Genomic DNA, 15,175 nt, shown 5'->3' with positions numbered 1-15,175 from the left:
GATAGAGAAGGGAACACCGAGTAAAGGATGCGTGGAGAACCCACTCGGGATGGGAGATGAGGGCCGAAAGTAGAGTATAGACTGAACACAATGCACAGTGGCCACTCAATACTTCTATTGCAAACCACAACACCCAAAAGGAGAGAGAATGAAAGGGAATGCCCTGCCACAGGGTGGGGGTGAGGTATGAGGCAAGCAGGGAAAGAGGGAAGAGTGATACTGAGATCAGTGGTGGTGGTGAATGGGCACTGGTGGAGGGATGAGTACTTGATCATTGTGTGACTGGAACGCAAGCACGAAAGTATAACTCTGTAACTGAGCCCCACGGTGACTGACTAATAAAAATATTAAAACAAAAAGAGAAATTCATCTGGCCCTTTCCTGAAAACAGACTTTGAGAAAAGAGTACACAACCACTATATAAATGTGTTACTACACTGTCAAGACTGCAAAAGAGGGGCTGGGGTGTGGTTCAGCGGTGGGGCCCTTATCCTGGGTGTGTGCTGACTTGGGATCCATCCCTAGCACTGCAAAGGGGAAAATGCTGCATGGGAGGCCATCTCCATGCTCAAAGGATTGCCAAGCACACAAACACCTCGGGGTTGTCTAATGGAGTTTCCTTATTTCTCCACTTTCTCTCTTGAAAGGATGAAGTTTTATTATTCCTCTTCATCCATGAAAATATCTGTTGAAGAAAGGAAGGGAGGGAGGGAAAAAGAGGAAAGAAGGAAGGAAGGAAGGAAGGAAGGAAGGAAGGAAGGAAGGAAGGAAGGAAGGAAGGAAGGAAGGAAGGAAGGAAGGAAGGAAGAAGGAAGGAGGAAGGAAGGAGAGAGGGAGGGAAAGAGGGAGGAAGGAAGGAAGAAAGGAAGGGAGGGAGGGAGGGAGGGAGGAAGGAAGGAAGGAAGGAAGGAAGGAAGGAAGGAAGGAAGGAAGGAAGGAAGGAAGGAAGGAAGGAAGGAAGGAAGGAAGAAGGAAGGAGGGAGGGACAAAGGGAGGGAGGAAAGGAGAGAGGGAGGGAGAAAAGATGACTATTTTCTGCTCTGACAGTTATTCCAGGGTTGGCCCACAGAATTCTTTCAAAAAGAGAAAAGCCTCCCTTTGATCATTTTCCTCAACCATAAAGTGAGGCTTAGAGACAAATCCACACTCTGGTCTCTTCCTTCCCTCAGTTTTCACACAGTGGAACAGATTTCCAAAATGCCAGTGCTGACTAAGAAAAACCTGCTGGGGGCTTATTGGCCAGGACTTGAAGCAGAGGCAAGAATCCAGGCTCCCATGGCGTGTTGCACCAAGGCTTGTGTGAGCCTGTCGCTCGGAATTTTATCAGCTGATGAGAAACTTACCACTTCCCCGCACCGCGTCCCCACTCCCAAGGAAATGAACAATCACTGCAAATAAACCCGTATTCTCAGACAGACTGAAAAGTGAAAATTGCGGAGCAGAACAACAAGAACCATGATTCCTTCTTTGAAGGCTCTCGGGTCCCATGCCCCTGTGCCTTATTTGGCAACAACGTCCTTTGTGTCCACAGGTTCCAAGGATGACAGAGGCATATCCTTCATCGCTGTGAACAAGCAACAAGATGAGGGGGCAAAGAAAGAGCAGGGTGGGGACGTGGATAGAGCCAAATTCCGTGAATACAGTTAATTTGGGACCTATTTACCCCTCCCCACCCCCAATGCATCCCCTGCAATCTGCTACCAACTGCCCTTGAAGGCAATTTTGTTCTGAGTCTTTTTATCCCTGTGTCTAATTCGTGGAGGGATGTCCAAGCACACCCAGCTGTGCTCCGGCTCACTCCTGGCTCTGGACCCAGGAGACACCGTGGCGATATTCAGGGTACCACACGTGCTGCCAAGAGTTCACACTGAGGTTGGCTGTGTGCAAGGCAAGAAACTTAACCCCTGTAACTCTCTCTTCGACCCTGGGTGTGCTGGGGGGCGGGGGGATGGCACCTCCCCCGTGGTGCTCAGGGACCAAGAGGGCCACATCAGCCTACTCAGGTGGCCCTGTGCTGCCAGGCATCAACCCGGGGCTTTGCACACAGCATGAGCACAGACCTTGGAGCAGCCTCCCTCCAGCCCACATCGCCCTAGCCCCAGCAGCCCAGAGCACAGAGTGAGTGGAACTTGGTATGAGAGAGATGTGGCGGCCGCAAGGGCCAGGAGTCCTGGAGTAGCAGAGCAAGGGCCGGCACAGGATGCCAGAAGATGGACCAAGAGGTGAGAACACGGCCAGCAAAAAGCCTGGCAGCCAGCCTGGTGGAGGAGGCACATACCAATCAAGGAGGCTTCCTGGAAGGCACACCAGATGCCCGGAGATGACCTGTGTCTTAAGGCTGGTCCTTGGAACCCGTCTAAGAAACAGGTGACAGGGAGACAGCCGAGGTGGAAAAGGAAGGGAACATGTTTCTGGCAGAAGGCGAAGCAAGTGAGAAGTGGCGCCTGTATGAGGAGCTGAGGAAACAAAACGCATGGGTTGTGGGCGAGGGTGAGGCTAGCGGGGTGGGCAGGGGAGGCCGAGTGTGGCTCAGTACCCCCGTACCCCTGCTCTAGCCTCAGGCAGCAGGACCAGGAGAGCCGCTCTGGATTCGAGAGTGGCAGGGCCGGGTCGCACAGAGGCTCGGGGGAGGAGGCCAGGCCAGGAGAGGGCCAGCAGCCCACCCTGGTTCGGTCACTAACAGAGTCAGGGTGGGCTTGTTGCTCAAACTCCCCGGCCCCTCAGTTTTGACTTAGCCGTCAGGGTGAACCCTGGCACGGAGTCAAGGGCTCACGGACGACAGGGATGCAGGAAGAGCTACAGACACACGTCGCCCCCTGGAAGCAATGGTAGTAGCATGACTATGGAACCTCGGGCAAGGACCAGTGATAGCCCAGCTTAGCGCATTTCTCCTAGGAATACAGAAATGAAAGCAACACCCCACCTTGCCCCGACCACTGCATCGTGCAGAGATCGCGACCCTCCACTGAGGGTCTTATCCAGGCGGCTGGGGCTGGGAGGAACACCAATAGCAAGGTGTTATTTGTCAAGGAGAGAAATATAAGCATCTGCTCCGTCCCACAGTTGAAAGTGAATGGGTGTGCGCCCAGGTGCAGGGCGAAAGCAGAGGCGGTGAGAAATCAAAGAATCAGATTCCAGAGCTCAGAGGAGCAAGCAGCAACAAGACGCCGGGCTGTTGGGTGTGACAGGCCAGGGAGAGGCAAGAGAGGAGGACTCCAGTGTGATCTTCGGCCAGGACACCTGGGACGTCCACCCACAGGCAGGTGGGTGGATGTCCACCCATCGACAGGGCATCGAGGAAGTAGAGAAACAGAGAGATGGGGAAGAGAGAAAATTCATTTTCAGACCCGCAGCTTCCCATGGGGGGCATCTAAGTGGGGCTGTCCATTTCAAAACCCTAAATATGAAATATGTTTGACACCCAGAAAACAGATCTGAGCTAGAAATACAGCTGTAAGAGCTGTCGGCATACGGACAGCAGCTGAATCCACGGGAATTATCCTGTGACAGAGAGAAAAGCGAGAAGGAGCAGAAAACAGCAGCTCAGACAGATGTGCAGGTCAGCACGAAGAGGTGGGCGAGACAGAACGTCCAGAAAGGAGTCCCCACCAGTGGCCGGAGAACAGGATGTGGACCAGGAGAGAGGGCCACTCACAAGCCATAGGACAGGGGCATCAAGGGGAGATGGTGACAAGTACCTAAACTCACAGGAAGGCCAGGAAAATGAAGACCCAAACCAACCCACTAGTCTAAGACTCAAGAAGGTCCAACCCACTAGTCTAAGACTCAAGAAGGTCCTTGACAGAGTGTGTATGTGTGTGTGTGTGTGTGTGTGTGTGTGTGTAAAAGATAAAGGATTCACCAAGGGAAGCACTTTTCATGGCCAGAGTTGATGCTCATAGAGATCAACCTCACCTGTGTTCTGTGTAAGTTAAGGTACAAGAACCAGTAGGAAGGGGGAGGCAGGCGATGCAGCCAGAATAGAGGGCAACCAAGGAAGGGAAGAGAACACACAGGGAGAGGGGCGGGGCGGGGGAGGGGGTTGAAGGAAGCTTTGAGAACAGCTGAAGGGAAGTGGAAAGACAGGTAGGTGTGCAGAAAAGACAGTACGTAAAGATCTGCAAAGACAACAAGTAGGAACGGTAGGAGCGGGAGGCACAGAGTAAACCACACAATGAAGCACACAGGGCATGTAAAATAACACAGCTGGGCTCCACTCTGCCCTTCACCTAGGAAGGGAGAGAGAAGGCTCCCCCGGGGGGCACTGGGCAGGCATGTTCTGTGGGACCAGTGGCTGGGAACTGACTCATGTCGAAGAGGGGAACTGCAGGGAGAACATGTGTAGGGGAACTCAAGTTTAAAACTTGGCTCCTGTTATGACAGTTGGCAGGGCTCTTGACTTGCATGCAGCTGACCCTGGTTCAATCCCCGGCATCCCATCTTGTCTCCAGAGCCCCCCAGGAGTGATTTCTGATCACAGAGCCAGGAGTAAGCCCTAAGCACCACTGGATATGGCCCAAAAGCAAACAACAACAACAAAAAAAACTTGGCTGCTGCTATGACCTTTCATTTTCTGTTTGGAGCCAATAAGGCAATGAAACATGGGATTTTTTCTCTAGCAATTCTATTTTTAAGTAGAAATAATACAGGCATTTGATGTGGATTATTATCACAAAGCCATAGACCTGTTTTCTGCCCTAGCCATGACTCAGTAAAGAAACACCAGCAACTAATTTTATTCTACAGTCAACATCCTTGACTTTTTTAGGTTTTCTGATGATGGATTTTTTTGTCACTCATTCAAACAAATAATTAATTATTGATGAACGATGCGTACTCAGGACATATAAAAGAAGCTTAGAACAGGTGTTCCCCGGAGATTGTTGGAATATAACTGATCTCATCTAACCACCAAATATTCCGGAGTTAGGAAAGCTCTAGAGAAACAGGAAAGTAAGATAGAGAATATTTGCTGATGGGCCAATGGTTAAGGCACTTGCCTTGCATTTTACCGACCCTAACACCACATCTGGTCCCACCAGGACTGATCCCTGAGCACAGAGCCAGGAGTAAATACTGAGCATATGACTATGTGACCAGATGGTCTGACCAACCCCCTATTTTTTAAATTTGCCAAGGTTTAAATAAAACACACCAACAATAGCTGACCCCTAAGTACCATCCTTCACACATCCTACCAATAATGGGGCATCTTCTCCCGGCCTATTCCCACCTCATGGGAAACAACCAAAATGCAGTGGTGGGTTAGGGTTCGAATTACAACTATCTTACAGCTTCTTCCACTTGGTGTATTTTCCATTTGGTCCTCGTAACATCCCGTGAAGAGGTTGGGATGAGTCCCTTTAACTCCCAGGAAAAGAGCCTCCAAGAGGTTTAGGAAATTGCCCAATCTCTAACTCCAACTAAGTGCTGGGGCGGATGTAATTTCAGGTTCATCTTACTTCAAAGCTTTGCTCCTTAACCACTGCCCCCAGGTCCAATTTCCCAGCCTGATCACTGTTCCAAAGAGAAGCGTGTTCAACACGGGTTTTCTTTTCTTCTTTTGACAATTTAGAGTTCTTTTATTCAAAGGTTTTCATGTGCTTAATTTATTCCTTAATACCTACAGATGGAGTTTCTAAAGGCAGTTTTGTTAAAAAAAAAAAAGTAAAAGAAAAGAAAGAAAAAAGAAAAAGAAAAGTAGCTATTCATTCTCAAATACTCGCACAGATGGGGATTCGCCAAATAATTCCATAGGCTCCTGCACTGTGGATAGCAGCTCCTACCTGCTGGCTCAGACAGCAACAAAATGACAACAAATCACATTAACCTGAGGGTGAAGAGAGGATCTTGATACAAAGGAAGTCTCCAAACTCAAAACAAGAGGCGAGATCAGGTACAGGAGCAGTTTCGGTCAACTTAAAGCGTGCAAGTCACATTTTACCATGCACACATGGAAAACAAGCGCCATATGGGGTTCATAGAAGGTTCCAGACTCTGTGTCTCACCTCAGGAAACAGAATAATGCAATAGTGCAAATGCATCTTATTTCTGGACACAGTCCTGCTCTGCCACAGCCGAGCTCAGAATCTTGGTGTGACTTCTTGACCTCTCTGTGCCTTACTTTTCTGTCCATAAAATGGGAGTATCAAAGAATGTGACTGGAGTTCTACACAGAATATCTGATACATAGAAATGTCAAATAATACATTTCTCTAATTCTATTACATATGCATGAACTTTTCCCTTTCAAAATATGCACTTTTCAAACAGCAGGTTACACTCGAAACCACAAAATACACAAAAGAAAGCATGTGATATACTCTTGGAAATTGACTGGAGAGGTGTGTTAGCCATCTTTACAGACTCAACTTGAACTTCAAAGGAAACAAATGTATAAATAAATAAGTGGGATTATGTTAAGGTGAGACATCGTTTGTACAGTGAAAGAAAGCCATGTCAAAACTGAAAAGGCAAGTTCCTTTTCTTCTCCAAGGCATCTTGACTAGGAAAAGATATTTGTACACAATGTATCAGCAAAAAGCTAATATCCCAAAATACATAAAGAGCTTTTAGAACACATACAATAAATTCCATCAAAAAGTAGGCAAAAGATTTGAATAGACACTTCCCCCAAAGAAGAAGATATGCAAAATCCCAAGAGGCACATAAAAATATGCTCAATTTCACTAATTATAAGGGAATAAGGGAAATGCAAATCAAAACCACAAGATACATCACCTCAAATCCCTAAGAATGGGCTACGGAAAAAAATTGTGATCAAGCAAAACAACCACGAGATACCACCTCACACCACAGAGACTAGCACACATCCAAAAGAACAAAAGCAACCACTGTTGGAGAGGATGTGGGGAAAAAGGGACCCTTCTACACTGCTGGTGGGAATGCCGACTGGTACAGCCCTTCTGGAAAACAATATGGACGATTCTCAAAAAACTAGAGGTTGAGCTCCCATTTGACCCAGCAATACCACTGCTGGGAATATATCCCAGAGATGCAAAAAAGTATAATCGAAATGACATCTGTACATGTATGTTCATTGCAGCACTGTTTACAATAGCCAGAATCTGGAAAAAACCCGAATGCCCTAGAACGGATGACTGGTTGAAGAAACTTTGGTACATCTATACAATGGAATACTATGCAGCTGTTAGAAAAAAGGAGGTAATGAATTTTGTATATAAGTGGATCGGCATGAAAAGTCTCATGCTAAGTGAAATGAGTCAGAAAGAGAGAGACAGACATAGAAAGATTGCACTCATCTATGGCATATAGAATAACAGAGTGGGAGACTAACACCCAAGAATCGTAGAAATAAGTACCAGGAGGTTGACTCCATGGCTTGGAGACTGACCTCACATTCTGGGGAAAGGGCAACTAAGAGAAGGGATTACCAACTATAATGTAGTCGAAGGCCATGCGGGGGAAGGGAGTTGCGGGCTGAATGAGGGCTAGAGACTGAGCACAGTGGCCACTCAACACCTTTATTGCAAACCTCAACAGCTAATTGGAGAGAGAGAACAGAAAGGGATGCCCTGCCACAGTGGCAGGGTGGGGTGGGAGGAGATGGGATTGGGGAGGGTGGGAGGGATGCTGGGTTTACTGATGGTGGAGAATGGGCACTGGTGAAGGGATGGGTTCCCGAACTTTGTATGAGGGAAGCATAAGCACAAAAGTGTATAAATCTGTAACTGTACCCTCACGGTGATTCACTAATTAAAAATAAATAAATTAAGAAAAAAAAAGGAAAACTAGTGTATATTATTTTAAAAAATTATTAGTTCGGAAAATCAAAATTATGATGGCTGCTATTTTCTCTTGTTCACTATGTTTTTATTATAAATAATGTCTTCATTTTGAAACTATTCAATAAAGACATGAAGAAAAAAAAGATAAAAAAAATTGTGATCAAGAAGTGCTGCTAAAGATGTACACAAAGAATGAGCTACAGAGATCCTGGGAATGTCAATTGGTCCAACCTCATGGGAAATGATACAGACATAAATGATATCTCCTCTGGAGATTCCCATTGTTCTCTCTTTCTTCATGTGTGTCTGTCTGTCTCTCTCTCCCCTTGCATTTCTCTAAATAAATTTCTTCCCAAAAAACTATTTTGCTTCCCTAAAAATTAAATGAAAATGATATGGAGCTTCTTTACAACACTAAAAATTATATGACCCAAAAATACCACTCTTAGTTATTTTCTAGTACATAGGAAAACACGAACATAAAAAGACATAAACCACTTTGTTGAAAGCATCCTTATTCACAATCGTCAAAACATGGAATCAACCTAAATGCTTATCAACAGAAGACTGGATAAAGATACTCAATGGAGAAAATAAAGTGAAATCTATCAGTTATGCAGGCAGGGGTGGGGGGGTGGGGGGTGGGAGGTATACTGGGGTTTTTGGTGGTGGAATATGGGCATTGGTGAAGGGACGGGTGTTTAAGCATTGTATAACTGAGACATAAGCCTGAGAACTTTGCAACTCTCCATACTGTGATTCAATAAATAAATTAATTAATTAAAAGAATAAAGAATGTTTTTAATTATAAATAAAGATACTCAATGGAATATTTCTCAGCTATTAAAAATAAGATCTTGCTTTTTGTAACAACAAGGATGAAACTTGATTATGCTAACACAAATGAATCAGAATTTGAGAGACAATTATGGAGCACCTCTCTCAAACACAAATAAAGCAAATAACTAGCAAATGCAACAAAAAAATAAGAGAAAAATAAGATGGTGACCACAGTAGGTGATGAAGGGTGTGGGATGAAAGGGCACAGAGAGCCAATCTGATCTGAGAACAGTGCTAGGACTTTAGTGATGGAGGCATAAGACTTTATCTACATATGGAGGAATTAAGCTATATTCCTGAACTGCCCATATTGTTGTAAAATAGTGGAAAATCGATACTTAATTTTTTAAAAGTTGCGTGTTGCAATCCAAAACATGTGCCATGAAACCAAATGAGAGGGTCATAATCAGCAACTTCTGAAACTAGAACAGAATACTATTTCTAACCCTAAATAATCACTCATTTGAGGTAAGTAATAGTTTCTGTGGCGTAACAGTTCCTTTGGCACAGTAACATGAAGTGCCCTGTGAATCTCTTTTCATACCTCAGTGCTTCTGTGAATGTGTCAGGCAGCAACTGAGATCATTCTTCCCGTGGGTCAGCACCAAAACACTGGAAGACTGATTTACAGAATGATAACAGTAAGGAATCAGGAAAAATGAATGGTGCAACATGACAGATGTTACTCTTTTAAATGCAAGAGCAAAGGTGGGGGAGGGGAGGAAGCCCTTCCAAATGGATGGCAGGATAACCCAGGAGATCCTCAGAAGTCTGCTTATGGCCAGGTTCCTATAGGCGTTTCAATAGCATGAGGTTCACGACAGGATTTATTTCCAACGAAACTCAAATTGCAAAACTAGAAGTACAGATGTTATCTCAATGCTGGGCAAGATGGAGAAAATTGGAGTGACTTATCCAGTAAGCCACTTTGCAATACAAGGTGTCAAAGAAGACACTACGCCAAATTTCAAATGTGCTACAAAACTGCCAGGGCTTGGAAGAGAGACAGAAATGTAGCTTTTCAAAGCAGACATGTTATGTCTTTAAAAATCCTTAAATGTGAATGGAGATTTAACATAACAATTCTATTACAACCAAATTCCTAGCTAACTTAATTACCTGTCCAAGAAGGTGAATTGAGAAATACAAAAAAAATCATTTCAGGGGCCGGAGCGATAGCGGGGCCGGAGCAGGGAGGGTGTTTGCCTTGAATGAGACCGACCCGAGTTCAATCCCCAGCATCCCATATGGTCCCCCAAGCACCTCCAGGAGTAATTCCTGAGTGCAAAGCCAGGAGTAACCCCTGAGCATCGCTGGGTATGACTCAAAAAGCAAAAAAAAAAAAAATCATTTCAGAATCTAAAAAGCACTGACCTATGCGTCTGAAGTGTACACGCTGTGATGTCTAATAATTCCACCCTTGGCCTAGGGAAGAACTGTGGGCATCACTCCTGCCACACGATTCTTCTGCAGGAGCTAAAGCGGTCCTAGTGAGTCTGCTCAGGCAGAACTGGTTTAAGGTTGCTCTACTGCTCCCTGGAAAAAAAAATAGGTCAGAGATTAAGGCAGGAGCAGAGTTGTCCACCCAAGGAAGCAATTTTGTCACTAGTGTGAACCAAAGGCATGATTGGGGTGGCAATCTTCGTGGACCAAGATTGGACATGCAAGCGAACACACTGTCATCCCAGGTGGGACAGGAGGATGAGTAAGAAATAGACGGAAAGCCCGGATGGAGGCAGATTCATCCAACCACAATCCCCAGCTCGGAGCTCCTGGAGGTCTGAAAAGTCAAACTTCAAAGCTTAAGAGAAGTGGCTAGAACAACAACTTTTACCTAAAGCTTGCTAGCTTACTTCACTACTTTGAAACGTTCAGATGTCTACGGGGCAGACTCCGATTTGTTCTCCTGCACGGGACCCTGCAGAGTTACAGGCAAGTCCTGTGTTCGGTGGTGACTCTAAGCCATACTGCCTGGGTTCAAACTCCCACAGGCATCCCCTGCCAGCCCTGAGCGCTTGGGAAAACCTCTTAAACTCCCCGTGCCACAGTTTCCTCATTTGTAAGGCAGAGCTAATAATAGCGCCCCTTTTTGTAGGAGTTTTGTAAAGATCGAATGAACTGGTGCTCACAAAGGGCCTAGAACAGCACCTGGTATGCAGTACACACCGCACAAAAGCGATTATGCTTTTCTCCACATAAAACTAATTGGTCACTGCAAAGTCCTAGATAAGATCCAGCCAGAAAGTTATTCTGAATGCTCCTTCATTCCCACTCCTTTCTAATTTTAAATATAATGCTCCAAAATACCTCATTTTCTATTCCAAAAAGGACAAGTCTCCAACGACTGAGCTGCTGGGTATGCGTCCTTCTGAAATGAAACATGTTCATCTTCTCCCTCCCCCCTCCCCCAACAATTTGGCAGGTAACTCGAGTCTTTGAACAGTTTGAAGTCTGAAAACTTGGCTGTCTTGTCAATTCTATGTGATGGAACATTGAAAAACATTACCAGTCTTAAGTACAAAAAGGACATCTTGGGGCTAGAGCAATAGTACAGTGGGTAGGTCGTTTGCCTTGCACGCTGTCGACCCAAGTTCGATTCCCAGCATCCTATATGGTCCGCCGAGCACCGCCAGGAGTAATTCTCGAGTGCAGAGCCAGGAGTAACCCCTGTGCATTGCCGGGTGTGATCCAAAAAAAAAAAAAAAAGGACACCTTTACATTCATGAGCTTCAGAGCCATGAGTCAGGGTAGGTCCTCCTGCGAACCAGGGGCTGCCACCAGGAAAGGCAATTCAAGAGAAAAATTCAAGAGAAACTAGATTGAAAATCAAGCCCCAATAGAGAAGAAACAAATGCAAGATGACAGTCCTTTGTAGCTATTTATAATTTTCCTTTTTTAAAGTTTTTTTTATTTCATTCAAGAACTGATTTACAAAGTTATTGATAGTTGAGTTTTAGATATATAATGCTCCAGCACCAATCCCATCATCAGTATCAACTTCCCTCCACCAGTGCTCCCAAGTTCCCTCCCACCACCCCACTCCCAACTGCCACCCTGATAGGCAACATTTCAAAGTTTGGTTGTTACACAGTGCCCCAAAGGGGGGAGAGAGAGAGAGGGAGGGAGAGAGAGGGAGGGAGGGAGGGAGGGAGGGAGGGAGGGAGGGAGGGAGGGAGGGAGGGAGGGGAGAAAAGTGCCTGCCATAGAGGTAGGCAGGTGGTAGGGGGTGGGGGTGATGGGAGGGAAACTGGGGACACTGGTGCTGGAAAATGTACACTGGTAGAGGGATGGGTGTTGGAACACTGTACGACTGAAATCCAATCATGAACAGCTTTGTAAAATAAAAATAAATTAATTAATAAATAATAATAAATTTTGGTTGTTGTAGTTGGGGTCCCCTGTTTTCAGTGCTGTTGAGTCTGGTGTTTGGATATATAGCCATGCCACTCTGCCACATGACTGATGTCACCTAAGGCTCCTGGTCCCAGCTCTTCCACCACTGCCCTTCTTCATCTTACTTTCCTCCTTGGCTTCCATGTATTCATCATGATTAAGTGAAGGTCTACATTCAGCATAGTCACTACAAATTACCAACAATCTTCACACTGATTTATAATCCTTCAGCCTCAAATGACAGCACAAACAACTTGAAGAGAAACACTTGTCACATTTTAATGACATGTGGACTGCTTGTAACATCTTTACCATTCCCTCACAAAACCTCTTAAATCTCTAGCTACTTGCCACATACTGAAAGTTGAAAGTGGGAGGAATACAAGGAGAAGATTCAAGGTCATATTTGCCCTCTAAATTATGTACCTAAACTACATGTTCAATGCAGTGAGCATTTCAATACCCCATCTTCCCCAAGTCTTCAAAGAATTTTACAATATATATGATTTTCCAACCTGCAAAGGGTCTGGGACTTTTCCTAATTCCTCGAGCTACATATAATTAATCTCCCATAAAAGGTGCAGTTAATTTTAACAACAGTTTTTCTATTAACTCAAATCTTCAAATCCAAAATGGAGAATAAAGGCCTGCATGAAATTAATCAAAATTAATTGGATTCCACAGGGGCAAGACTATGCACAATCTATCCACCCAACATGAATCCCATCTAAAGCAAATGTAGTGTTTCTGTAAAGAGTTTCACCAACTTCCTATAAATATATACATATATATATATATAAAATCCCATGAACACTTCCTATTTGGGCCAATTTTTATGGATGCAATTAAAATGGCTTTTAATAAGAGCTGGACTGGAGAAACTATATTTTTACAAGCCCATTAGTCATATAGCCAAGCTTCATTATATCATAATCATTCATCAGTAGTCGCTAATGAGAAAGCTGTTTCCTTGTGCAATGTGAACGTTCAGGAAAATATGTGTTCACAATAGACCATAAAGAGTGTGAACGACAGAATACCCACCAACCAGTGAAAAAGCCAGGGGGGTCATCTGGCTTTCATTTCTGCTGAAGAATCTAACAATTGCATGAATATGAACCTCTCTCTCTAACTTGGGGACCATATGCTAAATTATGAATCCTCTTCATTCTCCCACCCTCTCCCAAACTCTACCCCCTTGAGAGAATACCTCCTCAGAATTACTGTTTTATTATAGTCTCTTCTAGGGGATTATTTGGACTTCAGTCATTTTCCTGGGTTACATTTATTACAGCTTATGCGGAATATTTCTGTTCATACCCAACGCAAACCCACTAGTTAGACTTGGGTGTAACCTTAGCTCCTGCACTATGGGAAATCACGGTGTCCGGGCAGCGGGGGGCGCTGGTGGGGTTTAGCCCTCCTGCACACCACCCGCGGGGGCTCCCTTCCTTCCACCTGGGCATCCTTCCAGGTTGCCCCAGGCTCTCATTCTATGCCCATCAACAGGAGCAACTTAGCTCAGGCGGGGTGTGAGGGAAGAAAAGAAAAAAACCACCCAGAAAACAGCTTCAACAAAGCCCAGCGTGGAGCGTTTCGGTAATGCACCGACGCCTTAGGAGAACGCACGTTGGGGCTGGCTGGGAAAGGGAACGCGTTCATCTCAGGGTTTAGGTGTAAAACGTCAGGAACCGGGGGAGTCTCTGAGGCGCCCAGAACCTCTCCTCCCACCTCCTCTCTCTTGCGGCGGTTCTCAAGTCCCTTCTCGGTTCCCTCTCCATCAGAACCCGAGCTTCCCGGGTTCCCTGGGCTAAGGTGAGCTCCGGCTTTGTGCGGCCGCAACGGGAGCCGGGAAGCGCTCGCGTCCCCCATCCCAACCCCGAACGCGACCTTACCCCAGACCCTCGAGGGCGCCCGCGACTCTCCCAGCCCCGGGCAGTGGGACCTAGGGAAAGGGTCTCCCCACACGACCCCCCGCCCGATCGCTGCGCCCAGGCACCAGAAGGCACCCTTGGAGAAAGACCCCGCCGCGCCCGGCGCCCGGTGTCGTGTCCCGGCCAGGACTCGGGGGCCCCCGAGGATTCCCGGGTGCGCCCCTGCCGCCCCGCCGCCCGGGTACCTCGCAGCCGTAGAGCTGCCCGAGTTGCTCCACGATCCACTCCTCCAGCACCAGCCGCTTGCGAAGCTCCTTGCGGTCGTATTTCACTGTCACTTTGCCCTGCTGGTGGCGCCGCTGCTGCTGCTGCTGCTGCTGCTGGACCTGCCCGGCCGCCGCGGCCGTGGTCACCGGCGCCGCCGCGTCCTCCCGGGAGGAGCCGCTGCTGGAGCCCGGGCTCCCGCCGGCGCCGCCCCGGGGACTCTGGAAGAACACCCGCGCGCCGCCGCCGCCGGCCCCGCCGGCCGCCTCGCCGCTGCCCGTGGCCACCGACATGTCCCCGCGCTTGCCGGAGCCCGAAGCGGCCCCGCGGGAGGCGCGGGCGGAGCGCGGCGGGCGCCGCTAGCACCTGGCGCCGGGCAGCGGCATGCGAGGGCCCCGCCGCCACCTGCTCCGCGCCCTGCACGCCCCGGGGCCGCCTGGCTCGTGCCGCGCTCGCCCGCCGCGGCGACGACACCGACACGGAGGAGGGCGGGCAGGGGAGGGCGGGGAGGAGAGAGGGGCGGGGACCGCAGCCTTAAAGACGCCGCCGACGACCCTCGACGTCCGGCCGCGGGAGGCGGACCCCGCGCCCCGGGAGTTGCGCGCCCAAACGCGCGCGCGGTGGTCCGAGCGCACCCGGCCGAGAGGGCGGGCGCGGATCTCCCGGCCCCGGGACCGGCCTGTCGCCTCCCGGCCGCGTCCTTCCTCAGTTCGGTCCCCGACCCCGTCGCCTCCCGGCTCGGAGAGGGGAGATCGGGACCGGGGGAGAAGGAGGGTGTCCGCGCATTTGCTGCCTCTCTGGCTGGCGGGGAAGCGTCGCCTCCCCTCCCGGCCCCACCCCACCGCTCCAAACACATTCCTATTCATGCCACTTCCCTCTCGGATGCAGAGAAAGATTGACGAGGCGATATTTGTGCAATCAGGCAATCACCGAGCCTGAGAAATTTCTGCAGACCAGTTTTTCTTTGCTCATGAAGTGTCTATTCATAAGCAGAGAGAGGAGATCGCTTCATCTCTGAAAGAGCCCGAAGGCTAG

The 15,175-nt window shown here is 47.8% G+C and overlaps 1 protein-coding gene across 1 annotated transcript in view; it reads right to left on the bottom strand.

The window, feature by feature from the left end:
- The window catches only part of PPP1R14C (protein phosphatase 1 regulatory inhibitor subunit 14C), a 101,046-nt gene extending 86,156 nt beyond the window's left edge, over positions 1-14,890 (bottom strand). Inside the window, exon 1 of the mRNA XM_055135572.1 lies at positions 14,122-14,890. Within this exon, the coding sequence (XP_054991547.1) occupies positions 14,122-14,433 (312 nt within the window). The 5' untranslated portion in view covers positions 14,434-14,890. The remainder of the gene's footprint in view (positions 1-14,121) is intronic.
- Between the last annotated feature and the right edge of the window lie 285 nt (positions 14,891-15,175).

The sequence above is a fragment of the Sorex araneus genome, chromosome 4 (genome assembly GCF_027595985.1).
Source record: "Sorex araneus isolate mSorAra2 chromosome 4, mSorAra2.pri, whole genome shotgun sequence".
Classification (NCBI taxonomy): Eukaryota; Metazoa; Chordata; class Mammalia; order Eulipotyphla; family Soricidae; genus Sorex; species Sorex araneus.
Note: the sequence above shows the minus strand (reverse complement) of the source record. Positions and strands in the feature narration are given on the sequence as shown.